The 27,671-nt window shown below is 54.6% G+C and overlaps 1 protein-coding gene across 3 annotated transcripts in view; it reads left to right on the top strand.

Annotated features, from left to right (window-relative positions):
• Nucleotides 1-2,005: 2,005 nt before the first annotated feature.
• TMPRSS6 (transmembrane serine protease 6) overlaps nt 2,006-27,671 on the top strand; it is a 42,845-nt gene continuing 17,179 nt past the window's right edge. The window contains exons 1-10 of one of the 3 annotated variants that reach the window (XM_030815619.1): nt 2,006-2,216; nt 7,433-7,626; nt 12,372-12,505; nt 13,840-13,907; nt 14,465-14,649; nt 14,956-14,997; nt 20,838-21,042; nt 24,707-24,843; nt 26,287-26,399; nt 26,722-26,831. In XM_030815619.1, coding sequence (XP_030671479.1) covers nt 7,434-7,626; nt 12,372-12,505; nt 13,840-13,907; nt 14,465-14,649; nt 14,956-14,997; nt 20,838-21,042; nt 24,707-24,843; nt 26,287-26,399; nt 26,722-26,831 — 1,187 coding nt within the window. In that variant the 5' untranslated portion in view covers nt 2,006-2,216; nt 7,433. Of the gene's footprint in view, nt 2,217-2,281; nt 2,381-7,197; nt 7,338-7,432; nt 7,627-12,371; nt 12,506-13,839; nt 13,908-14,464; nt 14,650-14,955; nt 14,998-20,837; nt 21,043-24,706; nt 24,844-26,286; nt 26,400-26,721; nt 26,832-27,671 lie in introns of those variants that run through there. The other 2 variants (XM_030815620.1, XM_030815618.1) reach the window with 2 other exon arrangements.

Below are 27,671 nucleotides of genomic sequence, written 5' to 3' on the forward strand. Positions count from 1 at the left end.
TTCACACTCCATACACACTTCACACTCCACACATGCTTCACACTCCACACATGCTTCACACTCCACACACGCTTCACACTCCACACATGCTTCACACTACATACACCTCACACTACACACACACCTCACACTATACACACACACACCTCACACTATGCACACACCTCATACTAAACATATCCCTCATACTCCACACATGCCTCACACTGCACACACACCTCACACTACACACACCTCACGCTATGCACGCACCTCACACTAAACACATGCCTCATACTCCACACACACTGAGCATACACACACACACACATACACACAGCTGCATACACCTCTCATGCTCCACACACACCTCACACCATACATACCTCAAAGACACACACACCTTACACTGCACATTCCCAGCACCTACACTGCACACACATACACAGTCCATACGTCCACACACCACACTTCACACACACCCCCCACCCCACACCATACACACCTCACAGACACACCCTCACACAAATCTTATACCCCACACACAATCCCTACCCTCCACACATACACACACACACACACACACACACGCACATTCTACACATACATAATCTACACACACAAATTCCAGACTCTCTCTCTTACACACACACTGTGGGACCCATATGCCCACGGCACACAGCATCTCAGGTGTGCACCCTGCATTCTGGCCTCAGGATGTACACTCGCTGAAAGTCAGCCTTGTCTGAGATAGACACCCGCTGGCCTGCACGCACCTTAGAAAGCCCTGGCTCCCATCCGGCACTTTGGCACACATATGGCTCAAATCCATCTCCACAGCAACGCTGTTCCATAGAACAACAACGCAGGTCACACTTGTGACTTAACCTGTCTAATACCCACATGCAACAAGGGGTGTGGTGGCCCACGCCTGTAATCCCAGCTACTCTGAAGGCCAACACAGGAGGGTCATGTGAGCCCAGGAGCTCCAGACCAGCCTGGCAACCCAATGAGATCCTGTCTCTGAAAAAAAATAAAAAAAATAAAAAATAAAAAATAAAAGTGAAGAGAGGCAGGTGAAAATTGATTTTAATAATACATTTTATATATCCCATGATCACCAAAGTGTTATTTCAACATGCAATCAATATAAAAATTGTAATCGTGTTGGTTGACATCCTGTTTGCACTTGGCCTTGGAAACCTGGTGTGCGTCTGCCCCGCACAGCTTTTCTCAGTTCAGACTGACTCAAGAGCCACGGGTGACCAGCAGCTACCGTCATGGACAGCACAGCGCTACGGAACCAGGTAGGAGTTCATGCTGTGTGTGGTGGCTCATGCCTGTAATCCTAGTGTTTTGGGAGGCCGAGGTGGGTGGAATCACTTTAGGTCAGGAGTTCGAGACCAGCCTGGCCAACATGGTGAAACCCCGTCTCTTCTAAAAATATAAAAATTATCTGGGCATGGTGGTGGGTGCTGTATTCCCAGCTACTCGGGAGGCTGAGGCAGGAGAATTGCTTGAACCCGGGAGGCAGAGGTTGCAGTGAGCCGAAATCACACCACTGCACTCCAGCCTGGGTGACGGAGTAAGACTCCATCTCAAAAAAAAAAAAGAACAAGGTAGGAATTCAAATAATTCCCAGCTAAACAGAAAATAGCATCAAACCCCACCCTTGCCTCCCCTTTCTCCTCTCCAGTCCCCAGAATATATGGGCCCAGCCTTCTTTTCTCTCTCTCAGGCCAGCAGCTCCTTTAGTCTCGCCAGTCCAGGTAAGCACCTGGACTCACCCTTGTGAGCCCCTGCACTCGCCTCTGCACAGTCCCCAGTCCTTGGCCGCCCCTACCTCACGCTCTCAGGGACCAGGGGCTGTAACCAGGCAGGGAGGTCACCAGGCAACGGGCCTCAGGGGAGAGCTCAGATCTCCCGTACCTGCCTGCCAGCCTCTGGGGTGCCCATGCAGGGGTGGGGGAAGATGGGGCGGGGCAGGCACTGCCTTCTCCTACCTCCTGCCTGTTCACCTGTACTCAGTCACAGTGCCGTCCGGGACCCAGCAGGAGGAGCCCCATGGAGCCTGGGGCCACAGGCCACAGGGGACAAGGGCCAGACACCCTGGTCATGGCTCTAGGCCATTGATCCAGCCTGGGCTGGCCGGGTGGGGGTGGGGAGGCCTTGGCCTGGACAAACAGAGGCTCCTGAGGCCTGCGTGCAGGCCCGGCACCTATCCGCCACTCCCAAAGGTAAGCGGGGGCCTCCAGGACAGGGGACCGGGATCTATAAATGATCTAGTGACAGTGTCCACCCTAAGAGCTGGGCCTGGCTCCCTGGGGCCTGAGCCACCTACCCTGCTCCGAGGCCAGGCCTGCAGGGCCTAATCGGCCAGAGGGTGATCAGTGAGCAGAAGGTGAGGGGCCCACAGAGCTGGGGAGGGGAGGGACCATGCAGGGTGACACCAGGTGTGTGGACAGGCACAGCATCAGTGCTGGGTGGTTGGTGGCCTGGGATTCAGGTGGCAGGGACAGGAGGAAGGGAGAGGCCACCCTACCCCTGCCTCGCAGGACTGGACATGCTACCCCCTCCATACCCGGTACCCCACCTGGGCCTTCTGGTGTAGGAGACAGGCCCAGAGCCCCACATTGCACCTGTGTACTGACTTAAGCAGAGGATCTTGGGCTCACAGGCTCAGAGTTGGCATGTATGTGTGTGTGTGTTCGTGTGTGTGTCTGTGTAGGAAGGGCGTGCATCTATGAATTTTTGTGTCATGAATAGATGTGTGTATATCCTTCCGTGTGTCTCCATCTGTGTACATCTGTGGGTCTGTGTGTTTATATGTGTGGAAGGGACCCCCACCCAGTCCCCCACACTCTCAGGACTCTAGGGCCTAATGGCTTCACTGAAAGATGGCCCTATGGCCCTAGCCCAGAGTCCCTGCTCTGCTCTGCTCTGCCCTGGCTGAGGGACCTCGGGTAAGTCATGTTACCTCTCTCTACCTCAGTTTCCCCAGCCATTAAATAGAGTCAGCAAAGTATGCACCCCAGGCTGTTGGAGGCTGCAGTGGAGTTTGCAGCACCGCCCAGCACAGGGCTGGCACATGGTAGGACTTCACACGCAGTGGTTGAATCTGGATCTGTATTGCCGGGGGAGTCGCGGCCCCGCCCCAAGGAACTCAGCCTCCAGCAGGCAGACTAGAGACCCTCCAATGGCCAGAAGGGCAGGAGGGAGTGAGGAGCAGGTGCCAGGGTGGGGTCCAGGTGCTCAAAGCTGGGGGACTGCTTCAGGCCCCTTTTGGTAATTGGAGCACAGTCCCCGCTTCCAGGAGCTCAATGTGAGGGGCAGAGAGAGCCCACAGGTGAACTGCACATTGAGAGGGGCAGCCGCCCCTTCCAGGGCACTCTGGGAGAGCTTCGAAGAGGTGAGATCTGAGCTGAGGTGACAGGGGCTGCATAAGAGCTGGCCAGGTTGGGAGGTGGGGGCCCAGGCAGAAGGAAGAGTGTGGGGACGCCTGGCCATGAACAAGCACTGACAGGGCTCAAGGTCCAGGAGGGCTCCTGGTGCTGGCTGGCTGCTCTTAATCCGTAAATGTGTGCTACCATCCCATTGTTAAAATTTCTTACCAAGGGAAGTCCACTGTCCCTGGGGTGTGACGGGGAAAAGAGAGGGTGGGAAAAAAGGAGGCAGGAGAAGTTGGCCAGGCCATATATGCACACAGCACCTTGGAGTCCTGTGGGGAGTAAGGAGCTGGGACCTTGTCATTCATTTGTTCAACAATTACTGAGTGTCCGCTGAGTACCAGACACTGCTTTCATGCAGCTTACAGACAGGGAGGAGGCTGTGCGGCGTTCCACGGGGAACCCCAGAGGTGAGCAAGATGCCGGCCCTGCCTATTCTATAGGTGACAGAGGCAAGACCCAAAGCCAAGGCATATTCTTGATCTGATCAAGGGCTGCCCAGGGGAGGGGGCAGCTTAACTAGCCAGGGGCCTGGAACCCAGTGCCCGGCAGGTGGCCTGATAAGAGCTCCCCACAGTCCAGGCAGGAGGACTCAGCTGCACAAAGGCAGGGTCTTGTGGGCCTGGGGCACCAAGTGCGTGATGGAAGTTATAGCCACGAGGAGGGTGGACAGCAGCCTGGCCATGGAGGGTCTTGGATGCCACAGCAAGGGGCTTAGATGATAAGTGGCTGGCAGCTGTGAAAGGATCCTGAGCAGGTGAGCGATTGAGCTGGGGAGGGAGGATGCGCTGGAAGACGCAATGGAGGCAGGGGACCTAGTGAGGAGGCCGCCCCAGGAGTTTGGGTGGCAAGTTATGATGAGCCCGGGGGAATTAATTTCCCACTACCACCATTTGGACCATGGCTTGGGTTTTTACAGAGGGTTTCCTGAAAATTAGCCTCTCTGTGCTGCTCAAAGTCCTCCCAGATGGATGCGAGGGGCATTTAGAGGGAGGCAAAATCTGCATAGAGAAGGAGGCCTGGCTTGGAGGATGAGAGGGGAGGGGAGGCCCACCAAGCACCCCACCATGAGCTGCCCCTTTTCGGGCCTCCTCTAATGGACCCATGACCTGCTCCGAGCCTCAGTTTCCCTCTCTTTACATTGATTATCTGAGAGGTAGTAGGGCACAGTGGTCACTCTGAAGTCAATCTGCTTGACTGCAGCCTGGCTCTGCTGCTGACCAGCTGTGTGACCTTAGCCAAGCTGCTCAACCTCTCTGTGCCTTGACTTTCCCATCTGTGAAGTAGGAGTGATCGGAGTACCTGTCGCCACAGGATCTGTGTAAGGCTCACAAGAGAAAATGCACATAAAGCAACAGAGACAATTGAAATAAATGTCACCTGTTATCACCTCTATGCCCCTGAGTCCCCATGGCACTATGAGTCATCACAAAATAGCTCCTTGGTGATCCAGACTCAAGAGTGAAACAGGGCCAGGTATGGTGGCTCACATCTGTAATCCCAACGCTTCAGGAGGCCAAGGTGAGAGGATCGCTTGAGGCCAGGTGTTTGAGACCTGGTCTCTATGAAAAATAAAACTAAAAAATTAGCCAGGCGTGCTGGTGCACCTGTAGTCCCAGCTACTTGGGAGGCTGAGGTGGGAGGATCACTCGAGCCCAGGAATCGGAGGCTGGAGTGAGCTATGATCGTGCTACTATACTCCAGCCTGGGTGACAGCGTGAGATCCTGTCCCTTAAACAAAAGGGGTGCAGCGGGAGTATGGCATCCTCCTCTGGCAGAGGGAGGGGATGAGGGATTGAAAGAAGGGCAAGGAGCCAGCCCATCACCTGGGATCTTCCCAATCCAGCAAACCTTCTCAGATTTTGAGGACAACCACCTCAGTCACAGGTGGCCAGCCCAGGACAGACAGGCAGCTCTGCGCTGGGGATTCAAACCTGCCATGTGGCCTCATGCAAGAGTCTCAGCGCCCTGTTACTGGTCTGTTTCTTGCCTGTTTCTCACTAGGGATGCTGTGAACATTTGAGGAAGTGGGCGGGGCTGTCCCACTCATTGCCGGACATTTACCATTTACCATTTACCATTCCCTGGCCTTGGCCCCATAAAAGCCAGTAGGGCCCACTCCACATGCAGGAATATCCTAGCTTAGTTGTGGAGCGGGGTGTCATGCCCAGTGAGGGTCCCCAGCAGCCCCTCCCTTCCTTGTATCTGATGAGGGCCACTCAACAGAGTCACTGTGGCTGGACACCAAAGACCCTTAGCTGGGAACGATGCCAAGGGGAGCTGGAGGGAGCTGGGAAGCTGGGAGAAGGGCCAGGGCCCTTCACATCCACCTGGGAGGACTTTGAGCATTACTAAAGAGCCCCATTTTTGGAAACCCACTGTGTAAAACCCCAAGACACAGCCCGAAGGAAGCCCCTGCCTGCATCTGGGGTGCATTTTATTTTTTTTATGTTTTTTTTTTTTTTTGAGCAGAGTCTTGCTCTGTCACCCAGACTGGAGTACAATGGCATGATCTCAGCTCACTGCAACCTCCCCTGCCCAGGTTCAAGTGATTTTCCTGCCTCAGCCTCCCTAGTAGCTGGGATTATAGGTGCCCACCACCACGGCCGGCTAATTTTTATATTTTTCATAGTGACAGGGTTTCACCATATTGGCCAGGCTGATCTCGAACTCCTGACCTCATGTGATCCACTCACCTCAGCCTCCCAAAGTGTTGGGATTACAGGCGTGAGCCACGGCACCCAGGGGTGCATTTTAAAGCTACACAGTATTTATGGATATAGTAAGAGGAGATGAACTTCGCAGTAGTCTGGAGCCCTTGCTCTCCTGGTGGGTGGGTCAAAGGCTTTCTCTGTACTGTGGGGAAACCTGCCTGAAAGGCCAAATATATTGGAATGTTTGCTTGAAAGGGTCTCAAAATAGAGTTGGAACCCTGGAGCGTGGAGAGGGGTGACATTCAGTTGCTATTTAATCATGATTTGTTAATTAACAGCTCATTTATGGGAGGCATCTTAGATTTGTGCAAAAAGCAGGGAGTCAGACATCTAGACTCAACCTCCACTTCCCTGCTGTGTGACCTTGGGAAAGTGGCTTAGCCTCTCTAGGCTTCAGGGTTTTTTTTTTTTTTAATCTGTAAAATGCGTCTGGGAGTGAATGTCAGGTATTCAAATCACATTGGGAAAATGGCGCTAGGAAAAGCCCTAGACTGAGTTATTGCTAGAACACTCTGGGTCTCAGTTTCCTCATCTCTTCAATGGGCGCAGAACTGGAGGTTTAAGTGAGATAATGCAGGTGAAGTACCCACGTGGTGTGGGCTTGAGGAAGAAAACATGGGACAATGGTTCCACATCCCTGGGTGACCTGAAAATTAAGTGTGAAATGTCTCATGAGGGCACAAAATGAATATTAGTTTTTGTTCCCTTCCTCTGCTGCGAGACTTTGAGAGTAGAAAGGTGAGAGAGACTGTACTCTGTGAAGGAAGGCAGGTCCCTGGCCCAGCGCAGTGCCAGCTCAGGGGATTCTGGGGCAGGGGCTAAGTGCATGGACTGTGGGCATGGTGGGAAGCTCCGTGAACCAGAACCAGGAGCAAGAAACAGCATTCCTTGTGTGGAAGGGAAATGAGGGCAAGAGGTCAGACCTCTACAGAAGTCTGCACCCCATGTACTTCAGTTCTGTCTGTGGGTGCAGCCTCTAGGGAGGTAGGTGTTCAGGCACTGAGACCTCTGTCTGTCCTCTGACTGTGGGGAAGCCAGTGGGAAGCAAAGGTGGGGTTCTCGAGCCAGACCCAGTCCAGCTCTGGTGCCTGCCCTCTGGGGCGAGCTGACCTGAGATGCACTTCCCTCCTCTGCGAGCTCTCTCTGCGCCCACTTCCAGTCACTGCCGCCTGATGTTGTTACTCTTCCACTCCAAAAGGCAGGGAAGTCCTGCTTCTGTGCCCCACCGGCGCTCAGCAGAGGCTCCCTTGCAAATGCGAGGCTGTTTCCAACTTCGGTCTGTTTCCCTGGCAGGATGTCCGAGGCCGAGGCCCCCCAGGTGGCTGGCGGGCAGGGGGATGGAGGTGATGGCGAGGAAGCAGAGCCGGAGGGGATGTTCAAGGCCCGTGAGGACTCCAAGAGAAAAGCCCTCCACCTGGTGCCCCTGTTTGTGCTGCTGGCCCTGGTTGTGCTGGCTTTGGTGGGGGTGCTACTCTGGTATTTCCTAGGTAACGTCGTGGGACCGCCTGGGAGAGGCACCTGGGGAGGACTTGGGGTGACCGTAGCAGGCACAGCAGGACAGAACTGGGTTCCAGGCGCAGCCGTGCTTAGCATGTTGCTGTGTGACCTTGGGCAAGTCACTTCTCTTCTCTGGGTCTCCCTCCCTGTCCTGCCAGCTGGAGATGCTGTCAGACCCTGGCTCCAGGTCCTATGGCTCAGGTCTGCTTCCTGCTTGGGCAAAGTGCCCCAAAGCTCCCTACCAGGTGGGGAAAGTGGGCTCTCCTAGCACCCAGTTCTTGTGAACCAACCAGCCCACAGAGCATAAACATTGTCTTCCCTTGCCTACAGTCCTCCTGGGTTGCCCCTGAGGCTTGGAGCCAACCCCGCCCTAAAGAAGGAGGCCCAGAGGCACTGATGGTGCCTGGTACCAATTAGTGCCTCTGCTCACTTAAGCCCAGCCTGGGTTCTCCTTTAGGGTAGGGACCACAGCTCTATCCCCTCTGGGTCTCCAGGGTCCAGCATGAATGGGGGACGGAGCAGGCAGCTGGAGAGCAGCCAGCCTTAGGGCCCTCTGCCATGTCCTTAATTATGGCCGGCCCCTCCCTGATGTCACAGCCATCAGTCAGTCCCCTGGTGCCGGGGAGCGATTGGCCTGTGCTCTGGACTCATTCATCCAGGCCTCCGTTCATTCATTGATTGAATAAATGCTCTTGAGCATCTATTATCTTTCTCTAAGATTGATGGAGTCTCTCCTCTTCCTTCTGCCTTTGACAGTGGGAAGTAACGGAGAAACCGAATTAGACTGTGCCTCTACACTGTACACTGTAGAAGACACATTCATTCGTTCATTTACTCAGTGCCAAGCACCTCCTGTGTGCCAGGTTCTGGGGATAGCCCCTGGCCTTGTGATTTAGCCAAGGCGTCAGACCTGACATTTACGCTAAAGCACAGCATGTGCTGGGACAGAGAAAGCTGAGGGCTGGGAAGCCACGGGAGGGACAACCCAGCTGCCTGTGTGATCAGAAGCATCCCATTAAACATCCTGCAAAGGATAGCTAGTGCTCTCACTGGCTGAATCTCCTGGTGGAATTCCAGGCCTGTTGAAAGCAACTTGGGGACCAACTTTGTAGCAGTGGAGAGAAATCCATGTAGGCCTAGATCCAAGGGGGTCAGGGTTGGGAGTGTCTGGAATCAGCATCTGGGAGTGATGCTATTGGGAACCCCAGGTCTGACACGGGCCTGCTTGCAATGACTTACAGTGATTCCACCCAGAGTTGAGCAACACAGGCAGTAGACGCCATGTGCATTTCACCACCGGCAGGAAGCCAGTGCCCCAGATAGCACAGGGCTGTGGGGGCCTCCTCAGGTAGCGGGCTAATTAGTCTACAGAGTAAACCACGGGGCACTGGGCTGGAGGGCCAGGAACTCACCTGCCAATTATTTCTCTTTGCAGAGGAGTTTAATTCCCCCTGATTATGCTCCTGGGGTCAATCATCCCCACCCCAGGAGAGGTGCTCCATGGGGCTGAGGACCCAAGGGGTGAGTGCTCCCAAGCCTCTGCTGGGGGAAGCCAACTCCCCCACAGAGGGATTGAGGGTTGAAGGAGGCACTTCGGGAGCTGTTTGAAAGACTCCTCCCGCCTTGACCAGGCTGTGCTCCTGGGACTGGGTGCTGGGCAAGCAGGTGGATCAGAGACATGCCCTGCCCTGTCTGGCAGAGGAGGTGCACAAGTGACCAGTGACACTGGAGCAGGACAGGCCCCAAGAGAGGAGGACAGACTGGCCCGAGGAGAGGGTGTGGCTGGCTTCCTAAGGAGGATGGTAGCAGGACCCTTAATACCACCAACCATATTTCCCAGGTCCTTTCTCTTTCCTGCTCTCCCAGGCAGGAGTTTTATGTGTTCTCATAGGAGTTTTATGTGTTCCTTTTTTTTATGTGTTCTCAAGCCCCCAGCACCCGCCTGCCCCTGTCTCCTGCTTCAGTGAGAAAACAAAACAGCTTAGAAGAGAAGCCCCATATATGTTGGCCCACCTGCCCTCCCGGCTGCATCATGTGCACTCCTCCTGGGACCCCGATCCCGCCCCCTCTGCCCGCACAACGGCCTGGCACCAGCAAGGATGCCCTCTCTCCCCCAGCAGCAGCATCTGTCAATGTCCCCTGGGGTGCCTCCCCCATTTCTCTGCTCCTTGAAGGAGCTGTCAGTCCACACACCCAGTCTCTCTGTGCCCTTTCCAACCTGGCTCCCTCTGCCCCCCAACTCCAACGGCCATTGTCAAGCTCGCCAACATGCCAGGTTGCTAAATCCAATGTCTACTTCTCAGTCATCATTGCACTTGACCCGGGGGCTCACCCCCACCTCCAGAAGCCCTTTCCTCCCTAGACTTTGGGCCGCCACCGGGTCCTTTCCGCTCAGCGGGTTGCTTTTTCTGTTTCCCTGCTGATGGGGGGGTCTCTCCTTTCTCTCTCCACCCACTTCTTTCGTGATCTCATCTGCTACCCTTAGCTTCAAGTGCCCTTTATACCCTGTTAACACCCACATTTGCATTTCTAACCTGGGCCTCTCCCTTGAGCTTGACTCTAGAGCTGCCCCTGCTCTTCCTCTTACATGTCTGAGGAGCATCTCGGACCCCATGCGTTCAGACCATGAGGTCTCTGCATAATTTCTCCCAGACCTGTACCTCCCACATCCCAGTCCAAGACCACTTCTTCTCCTGGCACCTTCCTCTTACTCCTTTCTTTCTTTTCCACCCCAGCCCCACTTTGCCAGCAAACCTGGTCATCTCTAACTCCAAAATACATCAAAAGCGGCTGACGCCAATCACTTCCCACCCTCTCCTCTGCCACAGCTGGGGCCAGGCTCTGTCCCCCTGGACGTCTCTCCCCTGGAGCCCTGCAGGCATGTCCTCGATGCTCTCCCTGCCTCTGCTCTGCCTCCTTAGAGCCTTTCTCAACTTAACAGCAGAGGGGCCATTTGATAAAATAAACCAAATCCTCTAACTTCGCTGCTTAAAACCTCGCATGGGGCCAGGCGCGTGGCTCACGCGCTTAATCCCAGCACTTTGAGAGACCGAGGCAGCTGGATCACCTGAGGTCGGGAGCTCGACACCAGCCTGACCAATATGCAGAAACCCTGTCTCTACTAAAAATACAAAATTAACCGGGCATGGTGGCGCATGCCTGTAATCCCAGCTACTCGGGAGGCTGAGGCAGGAGAATCGCTTGAACCTGGGAGGCAGAGGTTGTGGTGAGCTGAGATCGAGCCATTGCACTCCAGCCTGGGCAACAAGAGCGAAACTCTGTCTCAAAAACAAAACAAAACAAAAAACAAAAACAAAACAAAACAAAACAAAAAAAACTACCTCCCATTCCTCCCATCTTACCCAGGGTGAAAGCCTGAGTCCTCCCAGGCCTGGCAAGCCCTACCCGGCCTCTCCCCTTCCCCATCTCATACCCTCCTGCTGTCCTGTTGCTCACTCTTTGCTGCTCCTAAAACACACCAGGCCTTTGCACTTGCCGCCGCCTGGGACACTCTTTCCACAGATGTATGTCACCTTCTTCCCTGACCTCCATACTGCAGCCCGCCCCATGCCCTGATTTCCACCGCACTGACCACCTCTAACCTGTTACACACGATGTGTGGTTTACCGTCAGATTCCTTGCTAGTCTGCAAGCTATTAAGGGCAGTTTTTTCTTGATTGTTCTGTTCGTTGTTTTGCTCATATAGCCCCAAGTGCTTTGGCTCAGTTCCTACACATAGCAGGCTCTCAGGAAGTATTTGTTGAGTGAATGAATAGGGGTGTAAACCAGGGCTATGATTCTACCCTCTTCACTTCAGCCAAAATAGTCTTTGCAAAACAGAAGTCTGATGACGTCATTCCTGATTTTAAACCTTTCATGGTTTCCCTTGTTCATCGGGTAGAGACCCAGTGGGCCCTGCCCTGCGGAGGCCCCAGCTCCTTGCCGCCCCTCCCCGTCTCTGACTACACCAGCCAAACAGCCTTTCAGCCCAGGTCCTCACCATGGTCCCCGTGCTACCAGCCCCGTGCCCCATGCTGCTCTCCCTCTGCTTGAAGGTACTTCCCTCCCTCTTCTCTTACCAATTTACAGTTTCCCCATCCCTACATCTCAGCTGGAGGGTCACTCCACTCTGGCCCAGGCTGAGCGTCCTCGTCACGTCCCCTCAACAGCACCGTGTGGCACTGCTCCCTGATGGCACTGCCCACAGACAGATGCCACATGCCGTATGGTTGCCAGAGCCATGCCTTTCTTACCCACCACTGTCAGCTTCATGGGGGGAGACACATCTGTCTTGGTTAACTGGCATATCCCATGTAGTAGGTGGTTAGCACACACCTGTGGGATCCCTGGATGACCTCATAAGTGGAAGGATGCCTAGTGGTGCTGACCCATGACCTTGGCCTCCTGGGCCTATGTGGATTTCCTGGCCTTCATGTCATTGGTGTCCTGGACTGGTCACTGTGTCAGCCTCTCCCTGGGAACCTGTAGGACACCATCCATCTGGGAGCCTCTCACCTCCTTGCTACCTTGCAGCCAGTTTGTCATCCAATAAACTTTAGATGACCATGTTGACAATGGGAGTGACAAAGATGACGATGATGACGTTGATGGTGCCGTGGAGACCCAAGACACTGAGGCTGAGCTGAGGGTGTGGGTGGCAGGAGAAGGCATGGAAGAGACAGGAGACTTTCCCACCTGCTTCTTCCACTAACCCTGCTGGTTCCTTCCCGGGCAGGGTACAAGGCGGAGGTGACAGTCAGCCAGGTGTACTCAGGCAGCCTGCGAGTGCTCAATCGCCACTTCTCCCAGGATCTTACCCGCCGGGAATCTAGTGCCTTCCGCAGTGAAACTGCCAAAGCCCAGAAGATGGTAGGAAAGGATTTGGGGGATGAGAGGGAGGGAATGTGGGGGTGAAAAGAGAGGGTTGGGGTCTGATCACATGGAGCCAGTTGATCAACCCATCTGGAGCACTCACGGGGACCACAGCCCTGCTCCAGGCACCATGGAAGCAGACGAGGTTGAGGGTCATGGGAAAGTTAGTGGACGCTTGGGTCAATAGCACTCAGATTAGATCCTGATCATGCCTCTTACCGGGGTGGAGCATGACCTTGGGAAAAGTCCCACAGTGCAGCTGACACTGTCGAGGGCCCAATCCTGCCCTTCCGTTACAGGACAGTGGCCCATTCCTGCCCCTCCGTTACAGGACGGTGGCCCGCTCCTTCCCCTCCATTACAGGACAGTGGCTGCTCCTGCCCATCCATTACAGGATGGTGGCACACTGCACAGAGGCTGGTCTACTGCCTGCTACTCTCAGGCTGCAGGACCACTGCCCAACAAGGCAGGCCAGAAGTGCCGGGGAGTTCTTCCCAGGAGCAACCCTGAACCATGAGCACTGGAGTGGGTGGATCAATACCGCAGCTTCTTTGGCCCTGGTGCGGGGAATAGTTCAGAGAATGTTCCGGGCTGTCTCCCAGAGATGCCCTGTTGGGCTGAGCTCAGATGCTCTCAGCTCTACACTGCACATTCATGGCCCCATGTTGGTTGCCCACTTTCCAGTCTCTCCCTCCCAACTACTGTTTCCCAGAATCACCTCCAAATAAACCACTTGCCCCACCTTGTCAATGGAGGGTCTGCTTCTGAGGGACCCAGCCTGAGGCTGCCCGTTTCCTCCTCCATGAAGTAGGGATGATAACAACAGGACCCGGCTGCAGATTTGTTGTGGGTTGTCGTGAAGTTGAGATAACACGAACACTATTCCCACGCTGTGCAAATGCTTAAGAGCCTGTAATCCTGCCAGCAGCGCTGTAGTTGGAGATGTGCAAAAACTCCAACCAGCTGTGCTACCCGTCTGAGCTGCTGGCTTGTCCCAGGCCATAGGAGGAGGTGCAGAGGGGGCCCAGGAGCCGAGTGGGCTTTTTCAGAGTTGAGGAGTGACTTTTGGCAAGGGGCAGAAAGGTCATTGGCAGTGCGGGTGGAGGTGAGAGTCTGGTGTAATGGGAACAGAAAGAAAGGGACGGAGTGTGAGATTCATGCATGCCCCGGCCCGGCCACTCAGCGCTGTGTGACTATGATCGAGCCTATCCATCTTGGAGCCTCATGCATGGAGTGGGGCTGCCAGTAGGAGCAAAGGGCACCTCGAGGTAGGAAGTGGCCCTGTCTGCCCTGCAGAGGGTCCCAGGAGCTGTTGTCTTTCCTTCTCACAGCTCAAGGAGCTCATCGCCAGCACCCGCCTGGGAACTTACTACAACTCCAGCTCCGTCTATTCCTTTGGGTGAGTTGTCCTTGCCCCTGACCAGCTCCTGCAAGAAGCTGAGATTCAAAGAATGGGAGGGGCTTCTGTAGGCTTCTGATGCAACGCCTTCATGTTTCAAATGGGGAAACTACGGCGTGGAGAGGGAACTTGGCTTCTTGCATGTCACCCTCCCTTCACTGGGCTCATCTGCAGAATGGAAACATGGGTGTGATAGGTTTGCACCAGACAGTGACTGTGATGGCTGATTAAGGGCCTGACACCATCAGGCGAGGCAATGTTGGAGGGGGATGGTGTTAAGAGCACTGGCTCCAGGGCCCGACTGCCCCGTCCACATCTGGTTCTGCTACTTGCGGCATAGTCTATGAGGCACAAGTTCACCTCTCGTGCCTCAGTTTTCTCATTCGTAAAATCAGGATTATGAGAGCGCTTCCTTCAGAGGTCGCTAGGAGGCTTCTGCGTGAAGACGGACAGCAATGGCTGGGGTGCGGAGAGTGCTCGATGTGCATGAGCAGGGATGGAGCTGAGGCCAGACCTCAGAATCCTTCCCTGGCCCCTCTCATTTCTGCCTACCTTAGAGAGGGACCCCTCACCTGCTTCTTCTGGTTCATTCTCCAAATCCCTGAGCACCGCCAGCTGATGCTGAGCCCCGAGGTGGTGCAGGCACTGCTGGTGGAGGAGCTGCTGTCCACGGTCAACAGCTCGGCTGCCGTCCCCTACAGGGCCGAGTACGAAGTGGACCCCGAGGGCCTAGTGATCCTGGGTCAGTACTGGGAGCGGAAACATGGGGTCGGCCTCATGAGGTTGGGGGAAACAAGCTGTGGTGTGGCCCGGGGAGGCTGCCTGCCAGGGCTGGGGTGCTCTCAGGGCGGGCCCCCCAGGAGAGCCCCCCAGGTGAGGTAGCAGTGCCATTGCATTCAAGAAGCCAGGACAGAAGGGTGGGGTGGGGGCGTTTAGGGTGAATCTCAGACAAGGCTGGCTCCAAGAGTCTCCTCTAATTTTATTTTCATTGTATTTTCTTTTATTTTTTTTGTTCTTGTTTATTTGTTTGTTCATTTCCTTTTATCAGAAGCCAGTGTGAAAGACATAGCTGCACTGAATTCCACGCTGGGTACGCTACTTTTTCTCCCCTCCCCACTTTCCTTTTGAGTTGGTGTTTGTCTTGACTTTGTTGTGTGTCAGGGGACACATGGTTTCTATCGTGTGTGCAGGGAGCCCTGGCTAAGAGTCACCCAGGGGATGCCATGGTGGACTCAGTGATGTGTCCCAAGCAAGTCTTGGAGCCCGTAGGGGGAGAGGAGGTGGCGTTGTGCACGCGTGTATTTGTGTGTGTCTTGTAGATGGGTGTGCATGCGTGTATTTGTGTGTGTCTTGTAGACGGGTGTGCATGTGTTCCTGTGTGGGTGTGAGGATGAGTCAGGGTTAGTGGTCCACGAACGTAACTCTCCTCTATCATTGACTTCAACCTGCCCACAAGCTAGTTTCCACTGATGGTAGAAAATCATCTTGCCAATTCACGGTTTATCAGTCACATTGGTTTTAAAACTTGGTCTTTTGGAGGTAGCGGTGCCATCGCATTCAAGAACACTCCTTCCACCTTTTCCTTTCCTTCCCAGTCAGGCTTATCAGCCCTTCCTCCCTACCTGGTGCCATATTTCTAGAGTCACCTTGCGTTTCTCCAAGCAGACCCACAATCTTTCAGCTGACCAGCAGAGTCACCATGCTGCACAAGGCAGGAGGTGCTGTCCAAGTTGTAGTTTGTGTGAGTTGTGCAGTGCACCAACTGGCTGCTGGACTCTATGGCCCCTAAATTCTCAGATTCCTCCCACACTATCTAGCGTTGTCACCCAGAGCCAAGGTGGGGGTGAGCATCTCAACCCCTTCTCAGGGAGGGAGGCAGAGTTTAAATCCTTGTTATACCTTTCCTTGCCTTCCCCTCTTCCCATCCTGCTGGTCAAATGCTTGCTTCTTTGTTGGATGGAGGTGATGAGGTCAAAGTACAGTTTTCAAAGAGGTGAAATCATGATTCTTATACAAAGATAGAGTGACCATATGTCAAATATTTATTTAGCTGATTAATGGGGGAACCAGTGGAATGGCAAAGAACGCAAGAAACTGATCTATTTTCTGTCTGTCTATCTATCTATCTATCTATCTATCTATCTATCTATCTATCTATCTATCATCTCTCTGTTGATATCTGTCTGCTTGTCTATCTAGTTATCTAGCTAGCTAGCTGTCTATCTATTATCCGTCTGTCTCTCTGTCTCTGTCTAGCTAGCTAGCTGTCTGTTTATATCTATCTATCATCTATCTATCTATCTATCTATCTATCTATCTATCTATCTATCTATCTGTCATCAATCATTAATGGAAAAAGAGAACTGCTGGAATAAGATTACCAAGTTAGATACGAACCTGGTTAAGGTCCTACCAGGCAAGAAAACAAACCTTTGGGGTTGTCTTTTCTAGTGAATTAAAATCATTGACAGCTTATTATAGTCTTCTGAAAGTTAACGTCTACCTCTACAGAGTTCAAGGTTGATAATCTACCACCAATAGTAACTCAGAGTTATTACTCCTGAGAGCCTCAGGGGGACTTAATCAGATGATGCTTGGAGACAGAGACTGGCTCACTGCAGCCTGGACACTGAATCTGGTCCATTGCTGCCTGATTTTGTATAGCCCATGAGCTAAGAATGACATATATATATATATATCAGAGTCTCACTGTGTCACCCAGGCTGGAGTGCAGTGGCATGATCTTGGCTCACTGCAACCTCCACCTCCCAGGTTCAAGCCGTTCTCCTGCCTCAGCCTCCTGAGTAGCTGGGACTACAGGCGCCTGCCATCATGCCTGGCTCATTTGTATATTTTTAGAAGAGACGTGGTTTTGCCATGTTGGCCAGGCTGGTCTCGAACTCCTGACCTCAAGTGATCCTCCTGCCCCCACCTCCCAAAGTGCTGGGATTACAGGTGTGAGCCACCATGCCTGGCCCCATAGGGCCTTTTTCAATCATTAAAAAATATAAAAGTCAGCCAGGCACGGTGGCTCATGCCTGTAACCCAGCACTTCGGGAGGCAGAGGCAGGCAGATCACCTGAGGTCAGGAGTTCGAGACCAGCCTGGCCAACAAGGCGAAACCCTGTCTCTTCTAAAAATATAAAAATTAGCCGGGCATGGTGGTGCGCACCTGTAGTCCTAACCAGTCAGGAGGCTGAGACAGGAGAATCACTTGAACCTGGGAGATGGAGCTTGCAGTGAGCTGAGATTGTGCCACTGCACTCCAGCCTGGGAGACAGAGTGAGACTCCATCTCAAAAAAAAAAAAAAAAAAAGAAAAGGAAAAGGTCCTGTGGAAAGTTATTTTTTCTCCTGCAATAGAAGTGCTATGTAATAGCCTCATGTTGCCTTGTGCCTCTGTGTTCCCATGTTCCTGGCAGTTGTTCTGTAATTATCTGTGCTCAGTGAGTGTTAGTTTCATGAATGAATGATTGAACAAATGAATGAAAGCATGAATGAGGAGACTGGTTCAGTGCATGTCCAGAGCACAGAGTCTCAGGGGGCAGAGATAATAACTCAAATCCTTGAAGTTGACTTTCTGAGCACTTCCTTCATGCCAGGCCCCATTCCTGAGCTGAGGACACCAGGTTGACCGTGTCCTCACCCCTGCCCTCGGAGGAGCTTCAAGCCCCATGAGGGAGACAGACACATAAACAGATTCTCATAACACCAAGTGCCAGTGTGAGAATAGAGGCCCCAGAGGCAGCGGAGAGAGGGAATTGTTCGTTCCAAAGCAGAGGAGGGGGCAAATCAAGAGCCTCACACAGAGTCCCAGATCTACAGGAGGCAGGGGTTGCTCCCGACTAGGGGATCCTGGAAGACTTCATGGAGGGGGCATCAGATTTGGGCATGGGCCGGGCGTGGTGGCACAAGCCTGTAATCCCAGCACTTTGGGAGGCCGAGTTGAGTGGATCACCTGAGGTCAGGGGTTCGAGGCCAGCCTGGCCAACATGGCAAAACCCCGTCTCTACTAAAAATACAAAATTAGCTGGGCATGGTGGCCCATGCCTGTAATCCCAGCTACTTAGGAGGCTGAGGCAGAAGAATTGCTTGAACCCAGGAGGTGGAGGTTGCAGTGAGCCAAGATCGCACCATTGCACTCCAGCCTGGGCAACAAGAGCAAACTCCATTAAAAAAAAAAATTAGCTGGACATGGTGGTGTGCACCTGCAGTCCTAGCTACTCGGGGTGGAGGAGGGCGGGCTAAGGTGGGAGGATCACCCGAGCTCAGGAGGTCGAGGCTGCAATGAGCTGTTGTGATTGCATCACTGCACTCCAGCCTGGGTGACAGGCTATCTCAACAATAAAATGAAATAATTTTTGAAAGAAAAAGAAATTCAGGCACAGGGGTAGGCAGAAATTTGTCAGGGTGAGAAGGAGAAAGGGTTCCCCGGGCAGAGGGAATGGCAGAGGCAAAGGCCGGGGGAGGGGAACACCCGAGGCATGTTCAGTTACTTCCTCCCAGCCCCGAGAGGTGCCAGGCTCCCCAAAGGTGTTTCTGATTAACAAAAGGTTAGCACACAGCTCTCCACGGAATTCGTCTCAAAAAAAAAAAAAGAGTAATTATTAAAGTGGCAAGAGCAAAAAAGAAAAAAAAAGAGTAATTATTAAAGTGGCAACAGCAAAGGATCCGCTTGGAGCAAGATTTAAAGAACACAAAACCCTAGGAAGTGCCTGGCACCTTTCCCCAGCTGCTGGTAGAGGCCCTGTCCCTTCCCTAGGCAGATATTGTTGTTCTCTCTCTAGGGAGGTCAGCTCCCCACTGCAGTCAGCACGGCCAGGGGTCAGGGAGAAGGGGCTGATCCACAGGTGGCAGCATCAGAGCAAACTATATTCACCTCCATTCCCTTCCTGGTCCTCAGCACTGCCCAGAGGAGGTCATATGACATCCATTTGACAGAACTCGGAATGGCTAAGCCACTGGCCCAGACTCAGTTAACTACCCAGAGGTGGTGAACACCTACCTCTACAGAGTCTGAGGTTGATAATCGACAACCAATAGTAAGTGAGAGTTATTACTCCTGAGAGCCTCAGGGGGACTTGATCAGACAATGCTTGGGGACAGAGACTGGCTCACTGCAGCCTGGACACCGAATCTGGTCCACCGCTGCCTGATTTTGTATGGCCCTTGAGCCAAGAATGACATCGTCACACAGCTGATGAGTGTTGGTGCTAGGTGGGGAGGGTAGTGCCCCTCCCTCCTCTCCAGTTCCTTCCCCCTACACTCCCTCCCCTGGAGGCCCAGCAGATGGCGCTAGCCTGGGGGCGGGGGGGCTGCCCTCAGGCTGACCAAACTGACAGAGGGACCTTTGCTCGTCTGTGGCCTTCCAAAGAAGACGATTTAAAGCAGAGTAAATAGACTGAAAACTCAGGTTTTATAATTTCATGTCACCAGGCTGCCTCCCACATCCCAGGTTCATTCCTAAATCCCCACTGGCTCCTGGAAGAACATCAGCCTTCTAGTGAGGTTTAAATGAGATACTGGCTGCTCCATGGGAGAGAATATGTTCACTGCCAGACCCTGGTGCCTAGATCAAACGCACAGTCGGTGCACAGTAACTATTTTGAATGAATGAATGAATGAATGATGCAGGTGGTACTGCTTTGCAAGTTCTAGCAGAGCATCAGAGCTTACGGATTAGATGGAAGAGCAGAGGCTCACTGGTGTGTGGGGTAGGTGGGGAGGGTAGGATGGTGAAACAGTTGTGAAGTGAGGCAGCCGTGAGATGGGCTAGGTCTGAGCCTCAGGTGGGGCCAGCTGCAGGATGACAAGTCACAGGCCTTTCTCCCCAGCCCTACCTGCTCCATCTCCCTCACACCCACCTGAGGAACAGGCACTGCCTTTACTGAGCTCCTACTGTGCAAGGCGCTGTGCTGGGCATTCAAACGTGTTTCATCCCACAGCCTCCGCTGGCGGCCCTGCAAGGGTGGTGTTATCGTCCCATTCTATAGATGAGGAAACCAAGGCCCAGGAAAGATTAGGTGGTGGCTGGGCAAACCCAGATGTGTCTGGCCCAGGTCTGTGCAATGGACACAATCATTGAAAGTATCTCACAGAGCTGTTGTGGGCATTCAGTGAGACAGTGAGGGAAGGCATTCAGCTCAGTTTCTGGCCTGTAGCAAATGCTTGATAAGCACCTGTTTTATTCTGATGGCTTCACCATCATTAGCTCAAAGCTCATGTCCTCCCCCCAGGGCAGCCTCCCAGACTCCTCCTTAGGGCACTCCCTTCTCTCTACCGGAAGTGAAGCCCTCATCCCTTCACCTGCTCGTTGCTTGTGGCCTCGCTGGTCTCCACAGCAGCCAGAGGAGTGTGTGGTCCAAGCCAGCCGGTGTCCAGCCTTGCCCAACCTTCTGTGGCTCCCTATGGCTGCAGGAGAAAGCAGCGCCCATCCTGGGAATGGCCTGGGCCGGGCCTCCCTGCCTTCAGCTTGTCCTCTAGATACACGTGCCCTGTGTGTACTTTTCTCAAAGCTGCCTGGCTCGCCCCAGCCTCTTTGCTCACGCGGGGACCCCCAGGACGCCCCCAGCCCACAGGCCAGGTTTGGAGCCGTCATCTCCTGAACTATTCTTGCCTGTTCTGTGTCTGTCTGTCCCTGCTGTCATCCATGTCCCCAGGCAGCGACTGGATCTTTACCTGGGCACTGAGAAGGCATGAAGCTCACTGTGTGTCCATTCCATGAGTGAATGACTGAACCAATGAACAAATGCATGAATGAGGATATTGACAGGGAGAGAGAAGGGTGGGGTAGAGCGTGTCTGGCTGTCCCCACCCGGCTCCCCCGCCCAGCCCATCCTGCCTGGGGGAGGACGTTGAGGGACCTGGCCCCCCAGGGTCCCCTCCTTCTGGCTCACAGGAATCAGGGGCTGTGCCCCTCTCCCCACTCCAGGTTGTTACCGCTACAGCTACGTGGGCCAGGGCCAGGTCCTACGGCTGAAGGGGCCTGACCACCTGGCCTCCAGCTGCCTGTGGCACCTGCAGGGCCCCGAGGACCTCATGCTCAAACTCCGGCTGGAGTGGACGCTGGCAGAGTGCCGGGACCGACTGGCCATGTATGACGTGGCTGGGCCCCTGGAGAAGAGGCTCATCACCTCGTGAGTCCCTGGGAAGGAGGGCGGGAGGGAGGGCTGGAAAGGGGAGTGGTTGATGGGGGGATTAAAAGTCACACACAGCATTCTTAGACGGGGGCGGGTAGGACCTTGGGCCTGGGTATCTGGGAGACAGGATGGCTAGCTTAGAGGGGATAGGGGAGAGGAGGCTGGAGATGGATGTGTACTGGGGGCAGCGCTTCCCCTCCCCGAGCCTCAGTTTTCCCATCTGTAACAAAGCCGTTGTCCTAGATGACCCCTAAAGTCAGCTCTGGGAGGCACCATGGCATGTTGGGATGTTTCAGAGTCTGGCTGCAGCCTGGACTTTCAACCTCTGGGCTCATTCCTAAACCCTGACTGCTTCCTGGCAGAACACCCACCCTCTCTGCTTCCCAGGCTTCTGGTGGGGTTTAAATGAGATACTAGATTCTCCACGGGAGGGGATATCTTCACTGCCGGGCCCTGGTGCCTAGATCAAACGCACAGTAGGTGTGCAGTATCTATTTTGAGTGAATGAATGAATGATGTAAGTGGTACTGCTTTGCAAGTTCTAGCAATGCATCAAAGCTCACGGATTAAATGTAAGAGCAGAGAGGCTTACTGGTGTGTGGGGTGGGGGTGTGGGGGTGTGATGGGGAACCCCCTGTCTCCTAGCTGTGTGCCCTAAGGCAAGTTACTTTGCCTCTCAGAACCTGCTTCCCTTGCAGGATCATTGGAGGATTTAAATCAGACCATCTGTGCCATGATCCTTACACGTAGTGAGTGCTCAGTAAACGTTAGCTGTTATTATTATCATTATATATAGTCTAACTGGGACTGGGCCACAAAAGGCATTGAGTGATAGGAGCCGTTTGGATTTTGATAAGTGGGAAGCTGTTGAAAGTTCTGAGAGGCAAAGTAACTTGCCTTAGGGCACGCAGCTAGGAGGCAGGGGGTTCCCCATCACACCCCCACACCCCACCCCACACACCAGTGAGCCTCTCTGCTCTTAACATTTAATCCATGAGCTCTGATGCATTGTTGGAACTTGCAAAGCAGTACCACTTACATCATTCATTCATTCACTCAAAATACCTACTGCACACCTACTGTGTGTGCATTTGATCTAGGCACCAGGGCCCGGCAGTGAAGACATCCCCTCCTGTGGAGAATCTAGTATCTCCTTTAAACCCCACCAGAAGCCTGGGAAGCAGGAAGGGTGGGTTCACAATCATGCTTACCTTGCAGGATCATTGGAGGATTTAAATCAGACTATCTGTGCCATGATCCTTACACATAGTGAGTGCCTAGCACTTTACACACTAGCCATTATTTTTATCATTATTATACTCTAACTAGGACTGGGCCACCAAAGGCATTGAGTGCCAGGAGCCATTTGGGCTTTGATATTTGGTAAGTAGGGAGCTATTGAAAGTTCTTGAGCAGAGGAGTAGGGCTTTGGGCATGAGATATGGTGTGGAGTACGGAAGTGATCAGGATCAGAGGGCAGGTGGTTGGGGGGTGGGGAGGAGGGACTGGAAATGGCCTTGACCTCTGGGAGCCTGGTCCTCCCACAGGATGGGGAGATGGATGTTAGCCTACAAAGCGCTGCAGGAGGTGGGGAAGATGCTCTGGGCTGGGCAGTTCTCAGTGATTGTTTATTGAGCACTTACTTTGTGCCGGGCGTCCCGCTGATGCCTTTTCTGTCTCACTTGGGCCGTGGACAGCCTCCAGGCAGATGGGGAAGGGACCAGTGTGTTCAGATCAAGCGCAGTCTTTGAATGTGAGCTGGCAGAGGTTCTTGCCACACCCCTCCTCCAGGGCCTCTCCGAGCTGCTCTCTCCTTGTCACCCCTCCTGTTGCCCTGCTGGGTATGACCTCGATCTGCGGCATGTGCGTGGGCTGAGTTCCTGGAGGGCTCTGGGAAGCGCAGAGAAGCCAGACACCATCTGACTTCCAGGTCCAAAAAGGCTGGGGACACTTAGCGGTTTCCCCTGGGGCTTCTCCGGGTGCCCCTCAGCCTGGGAGGGGACCTGGCTGCCAGGCCCAGCTCTGTTCCTACTCACTGGTGGCTCTCTCGTCCCAGACCCTTGGAGAAGCTCTAAAATGACAGGTCAGACAACATTTGGGGTCTCAAGCTTGTACCCCAGAAAGCTGCTGGAGAATGGGGGTGAGGGGAACTTTGGTGGTGATGGGAAGACAGAGCAGGTGGCCCCTTGCCCAGCTTCAACCATGTGCTTTGATTCTGCGTTCCATATTTCATTGACAACAAGGGCTCTGCTGCTACGTAAATAAAACCCCCCAACAATGAAAGCTAAAGCCCCCATTAAAGGTGACCTCCAGGTCTCTTCCTTCCTAATACCGTATCTCCCACCTCCCAGGGAAGATGAGCTGGTAAGGCCAAAAAGGACGGGCTGTGTGGGAGGGTGGGGGGCACCGGTGTGGTTGGGGAGATTTGGGCACTGCAGCAGGAAGATCAAGCTGGAATGGTAGGAAGAAGGGACGAGGGCCTGGGGGGTGAGGGGAGTGGGAGGGGAGTGCCTGCTACTGGAGGCCACCTCGCTCCCCTGGCAAGAGGCCAGGGGAAATGCCCCATCCCCGGACTCTGGGCACCAAGACCCTCCCAGGGAGCCCCTTGGGGTTATGCCCACCATGCCTCCAGCCGGCTGCACCTGCTCGGGTGCCACGTGTAGCGATTTTGAGGCTGTGCTTGGAGGAGGTAGGTACTCGCTTGCCAAAGTGCCTGAAATCCCTCCAGCGGCACCCCTTCCTCCTGTCAAGGCCCAGGGGCCTACGCACAGTCTGCAGGCAGCGACGCTATTGGGTTGCCCACTCAGAGGGAGGTGGGGCTGTTAGTTTCTTATAAATTGACCCATCAGATGCGCTGGACTCCAGAGAGTGTTATTGACACTGGGAAGTTTGGTGGAGGTTGGTGAGAGGGTGAAGGGGAGCTGGGGAAGCCCTGTCTGAGACAGGCAGACCGGGGCAGCTACATATGTGGGTGGGTACCAGCCATCACAGGCAGTGCCTAGCACAGGCCTGTCTCTGCCAGGGACTGCTGGTAGGGCCTCGGTTTTCCCTTCTGGAAATCAAGCAGCTGACCTCAACGGTGTCACCAGTCTTTTCAGGGCGGACATTCCAGATTTCTAAAAGCCCAGAAGTCTGAGATACGGTTATTTGTTCCGAGCCTCCCAGGCGCCAAGCTCTGGGCAGATTTCTGGGGCACCCTGGGGGTCACAAGACCACACCTGCCTTCTCTCTGTCCCATCCTTGAACACAGCCGGGAGTCGTGGTGCCAGAAGGGGTGGTCCCTGCAGATGCCAGTCTAGTCTTCCTGCCAGGGGCGCTAGGGGTCACGGATGATTCTGTAGCAGGGTGGAGGGGTCTGGGGAGGGAGCATGGGACTTGAGCCAGCCGTCATCATCAAACTGTAAGCTCCAGAAGTCTGAGGAACCTCCTGGCCTCTTTCACCTGAGGAGCTAGCCTGGTCCTTGGAGGGCCTTCAGTCTGTCCTCTGGGGCCGGGGAGACACAGAATTCTCCCCACAGACACCCAGTGGTCTCTGGTAGCAGAGACCCAGAATCCAGATGTCCAGACTCCCGTCCACCCTCCCCCAGCAGCCGCCTGCCACCCTCCCTGCCACTCCTCTCCCAGACCCCGGCCCAGCCTTGCCACCTTTCTGTTCTGCCAGGGTGTATGGCTGCAGCCGCCAGGAGCCCGTGGTGGAGGTTCTGGCGTCGGGGGCCATCATGGCGGTGGTCTGGAAGAAGGGCCTGCACAGCTACTACGACCCCTTCGTGCTCTCCGTGCAGCCGGTGGTCTTCCAGGGTGAGAGGTCAGGGGTCCCTGGGGCAGGGGAGGGGTGGTGGTAGAATCCCAGGGCCCTCCACTGGGCTCATTGCTCACCTTTTTGGCCCAAATCGGGGATGGGATGGGGAGACGGAAGATTCTGGAAGCTCCTGCTGCTCTCCACTCCCCACCCTGGCCCCCCTCTTCCTTCCGCCATTTGCACTTCCACCCCTCTCTTCTCCTTGACCCTCCTACCATTCACAGTCTCTGTCTTCCTGGCATCGCTGCCTCGCTTCCCTCCTCTTTCTCTCTCCTTCCTTCTTTCTCCTTTTCTCTTTTCTGTGCTGACCGCCTCTCCTCCCTCCTCACTCTCCTGGACCTGTGTCCCCTCCCCTCTGCCCCTCACCCCCTCCCTGCCCTCTCCCCTTGGCACCCACCAGTGGCTGGGCCTGGAACGCGAGTCTGTTTGCAGCAGGACTAAGAACTCTTTAGATTCCGCCGTAGACAGTCCGCTCACAGCCAAGAGGGCGCAGGGAGCTTGGGGAGGTGTGATGGCAGCACAGCCAGGCCATGGCCACTGGTGTGGCAGGTGCCCCACTGCCCTCCCAGCCCCCACCCTCCTCCTGCTTCGGGACCTCCCTCCTTGCCCCCTTCCCAGGAAGGGCACATCCCACCCCACACGGGACAGCTGTCCTGGGCCTGGGCCAGCCGTACCTCTGTGCAGGAGGCCCAAACTTTGCCATTAATGGAGCTCGGGAGGGGAGGATGGCAGAGAGGAGGCCACAGAGTGTTGGCAGCTGCTTCTCCCTCACCCCTCTCCCCACTCTTCTCCCTCCCACTCAGGGTCCCAGCCCTCTTCTTGGTTTATCCCCAAACTCTCTGGCATAGACCCGGGTCCCCAGCTGGCCCAACTGGAGCACTAAATGGGTAGCAGAGCTGTTCCCTTGGGAGTCTGACACAGGCTCGAGGCGGGAGGGAACAAAGGGCTTTGGGGGCCCTGATCCCATGGAGAGATGGCCAGGGCAGCTGAGCATGCTCCTGTCCTGAGCCCTGGACCCCTCAGCCACTCACTGTGTAGCCTCAACCAAGCCACTCCTTTTCTCTGAACCTCATCTTGGAAAAGGGGAACAGCTCTCTCTCCCCCAGCCGCCACTGTGAGGCCTGTGCAGGTGTGAATGCATTTTGTAAACTGGTGAGTGCTGTCCCGCGAATGTCAATAACTAAAACCGATCGAGCACTTACTACATGCGAGGCCGTTTGAATGTTTAGGTCTTTTTAATCCACTCTACTACCCTATGAGGTGTGTGCTATTATTGTCCCCATTTTACAGATGAGGAAACTGAGGCCCATGTTCACACAGTCACATTCAACCACAGCACTTTGCTGGCAGAGGTGGTAGGGGTGGTGGGGTTACAAGCTTCGCCATCCTGCTGGGAGGTGCAGCCAGGGGACCCCTGTGTAACGGCTGCTCTCCTGGTCCAGCCTGTGAGGTGAACCTGACGCTGGATGACAGGCTGGACTCCCAGGGCATCCTCAGCACCCCGTACTTCCCCAGCTACTACTCGCCCCGAACCCACTGCTCCTGGCACCTCACGGTGAGACCCCACCCTGCCTGCCCACCTGCCCTCTGCCCCAAGCACACTACAGGTCCCTGGCGACCCGTTATGAGAGGGGGCAGTGTCCCGCCTCTGCTGAAGCGCCCACAGGCTGAGCCCTGGGTACAAATCCTGCCAGGGTGGAGAGGGGTGTGGGCGAGGTCTCCCTCTGTGGGTCACAGCAATGCCTGTTTGTTGAGTGACTGACAGACTTTAGCCCCACCTGGGATTCTGTGTTTCCTTCTCTTTGTTGTTAGGGAGGTGGGTTCACCAACCTGGCCACACCCCATGGGCCACCTGATGGCCCGCTCCTCCCTCCCAGGTGCCCTCTCTGGACTACGGCTTGGCCCTCTGGTTTGATGCCTATGCACTACGGAGGCAGAAGTATGATTTGCCGTGCACCCAGGGCCAGTGGACGATCCAGAACAGGAGGTACCACTTCCTCTCCTCCCTCCGGCTTCCTTTCCTCCCTCCCCCTCCCTCTCCTCCCTCCCGCACAGTCACCCCCTCATTGGAAGCCCAAGTCCCTAATCTCAGAGGGGCAGCAGGGGGAGCGAGCAGAGGCTGGGGCTGGTGTCGGGCCTGTTGCCCTTGACCTTGTCCTCGTCCCGGCCTCCGCCCTGGCCCCAGCTTCCCCTCTAGCTACCCCAGAGGTCTCAGACGTGTTTGGTCATCAGACACCTTGGATGTTGATTCTAATTACAGCAAAATGGTCTCATCTTCTTGGGTGCTGTAACCCCCTCTGGCACCCTCAATCCTTCAATAAAATGTTTCCAGAGCCAAAGGACTCATGGGCACTTCGGTGCCTTCCCTCTAAACCCAAGGTGTACAATCAGAGGCGCCTCTCCCTTATCATGACCGCCTGCTGCACAGCCAGGTCCAATCCCGTTGCACAGGGTAACATGGAAATCACGGGCGCCCTGGATCCTCCGAATCCCCAACGGGGCACTTGCCCTCTTCCCTGCTCTTGCCCTTGCCCCCTCTGGTAACTAAGTTTCTGACAAAGATGTGAGTCCTTCCAGAGATGTGAGCAAGAGACAGTGGGGTTAGGCTAAGCGACCACCGTCGCCAGGGTCACTATGGCAAGAGGCCAGTAAGTGCCCACTGGGCCTGGCCACCAGGAGGCCATGGGTGGTGCCAACAGCTTCAGAGGCCTGGGCTGGGCAGGGAGGCAGGGAAACAGAGACAGCGTATATGGACAGGTTTTCATTTGTCTGGGAAGAAAAGAGAACTAGGAAATTCAAGGAAGGGGACATTTAAGACAGGAGAGGT

This window comes from Nomascus leucogenys, chromosome 7b (genome assembly GCF_006542625.1).
Source record: "Nomascus leucogenys isolate Asia chromosome 7b, Asia_NLE_v1, whole genome shotgun sequence".
Lineage (NCBI taxonomy): Eukaryota > Metazoa > Chordata > Mammalia > Primates > Hylobatidae > Nomascus > Nomascus leucogenys.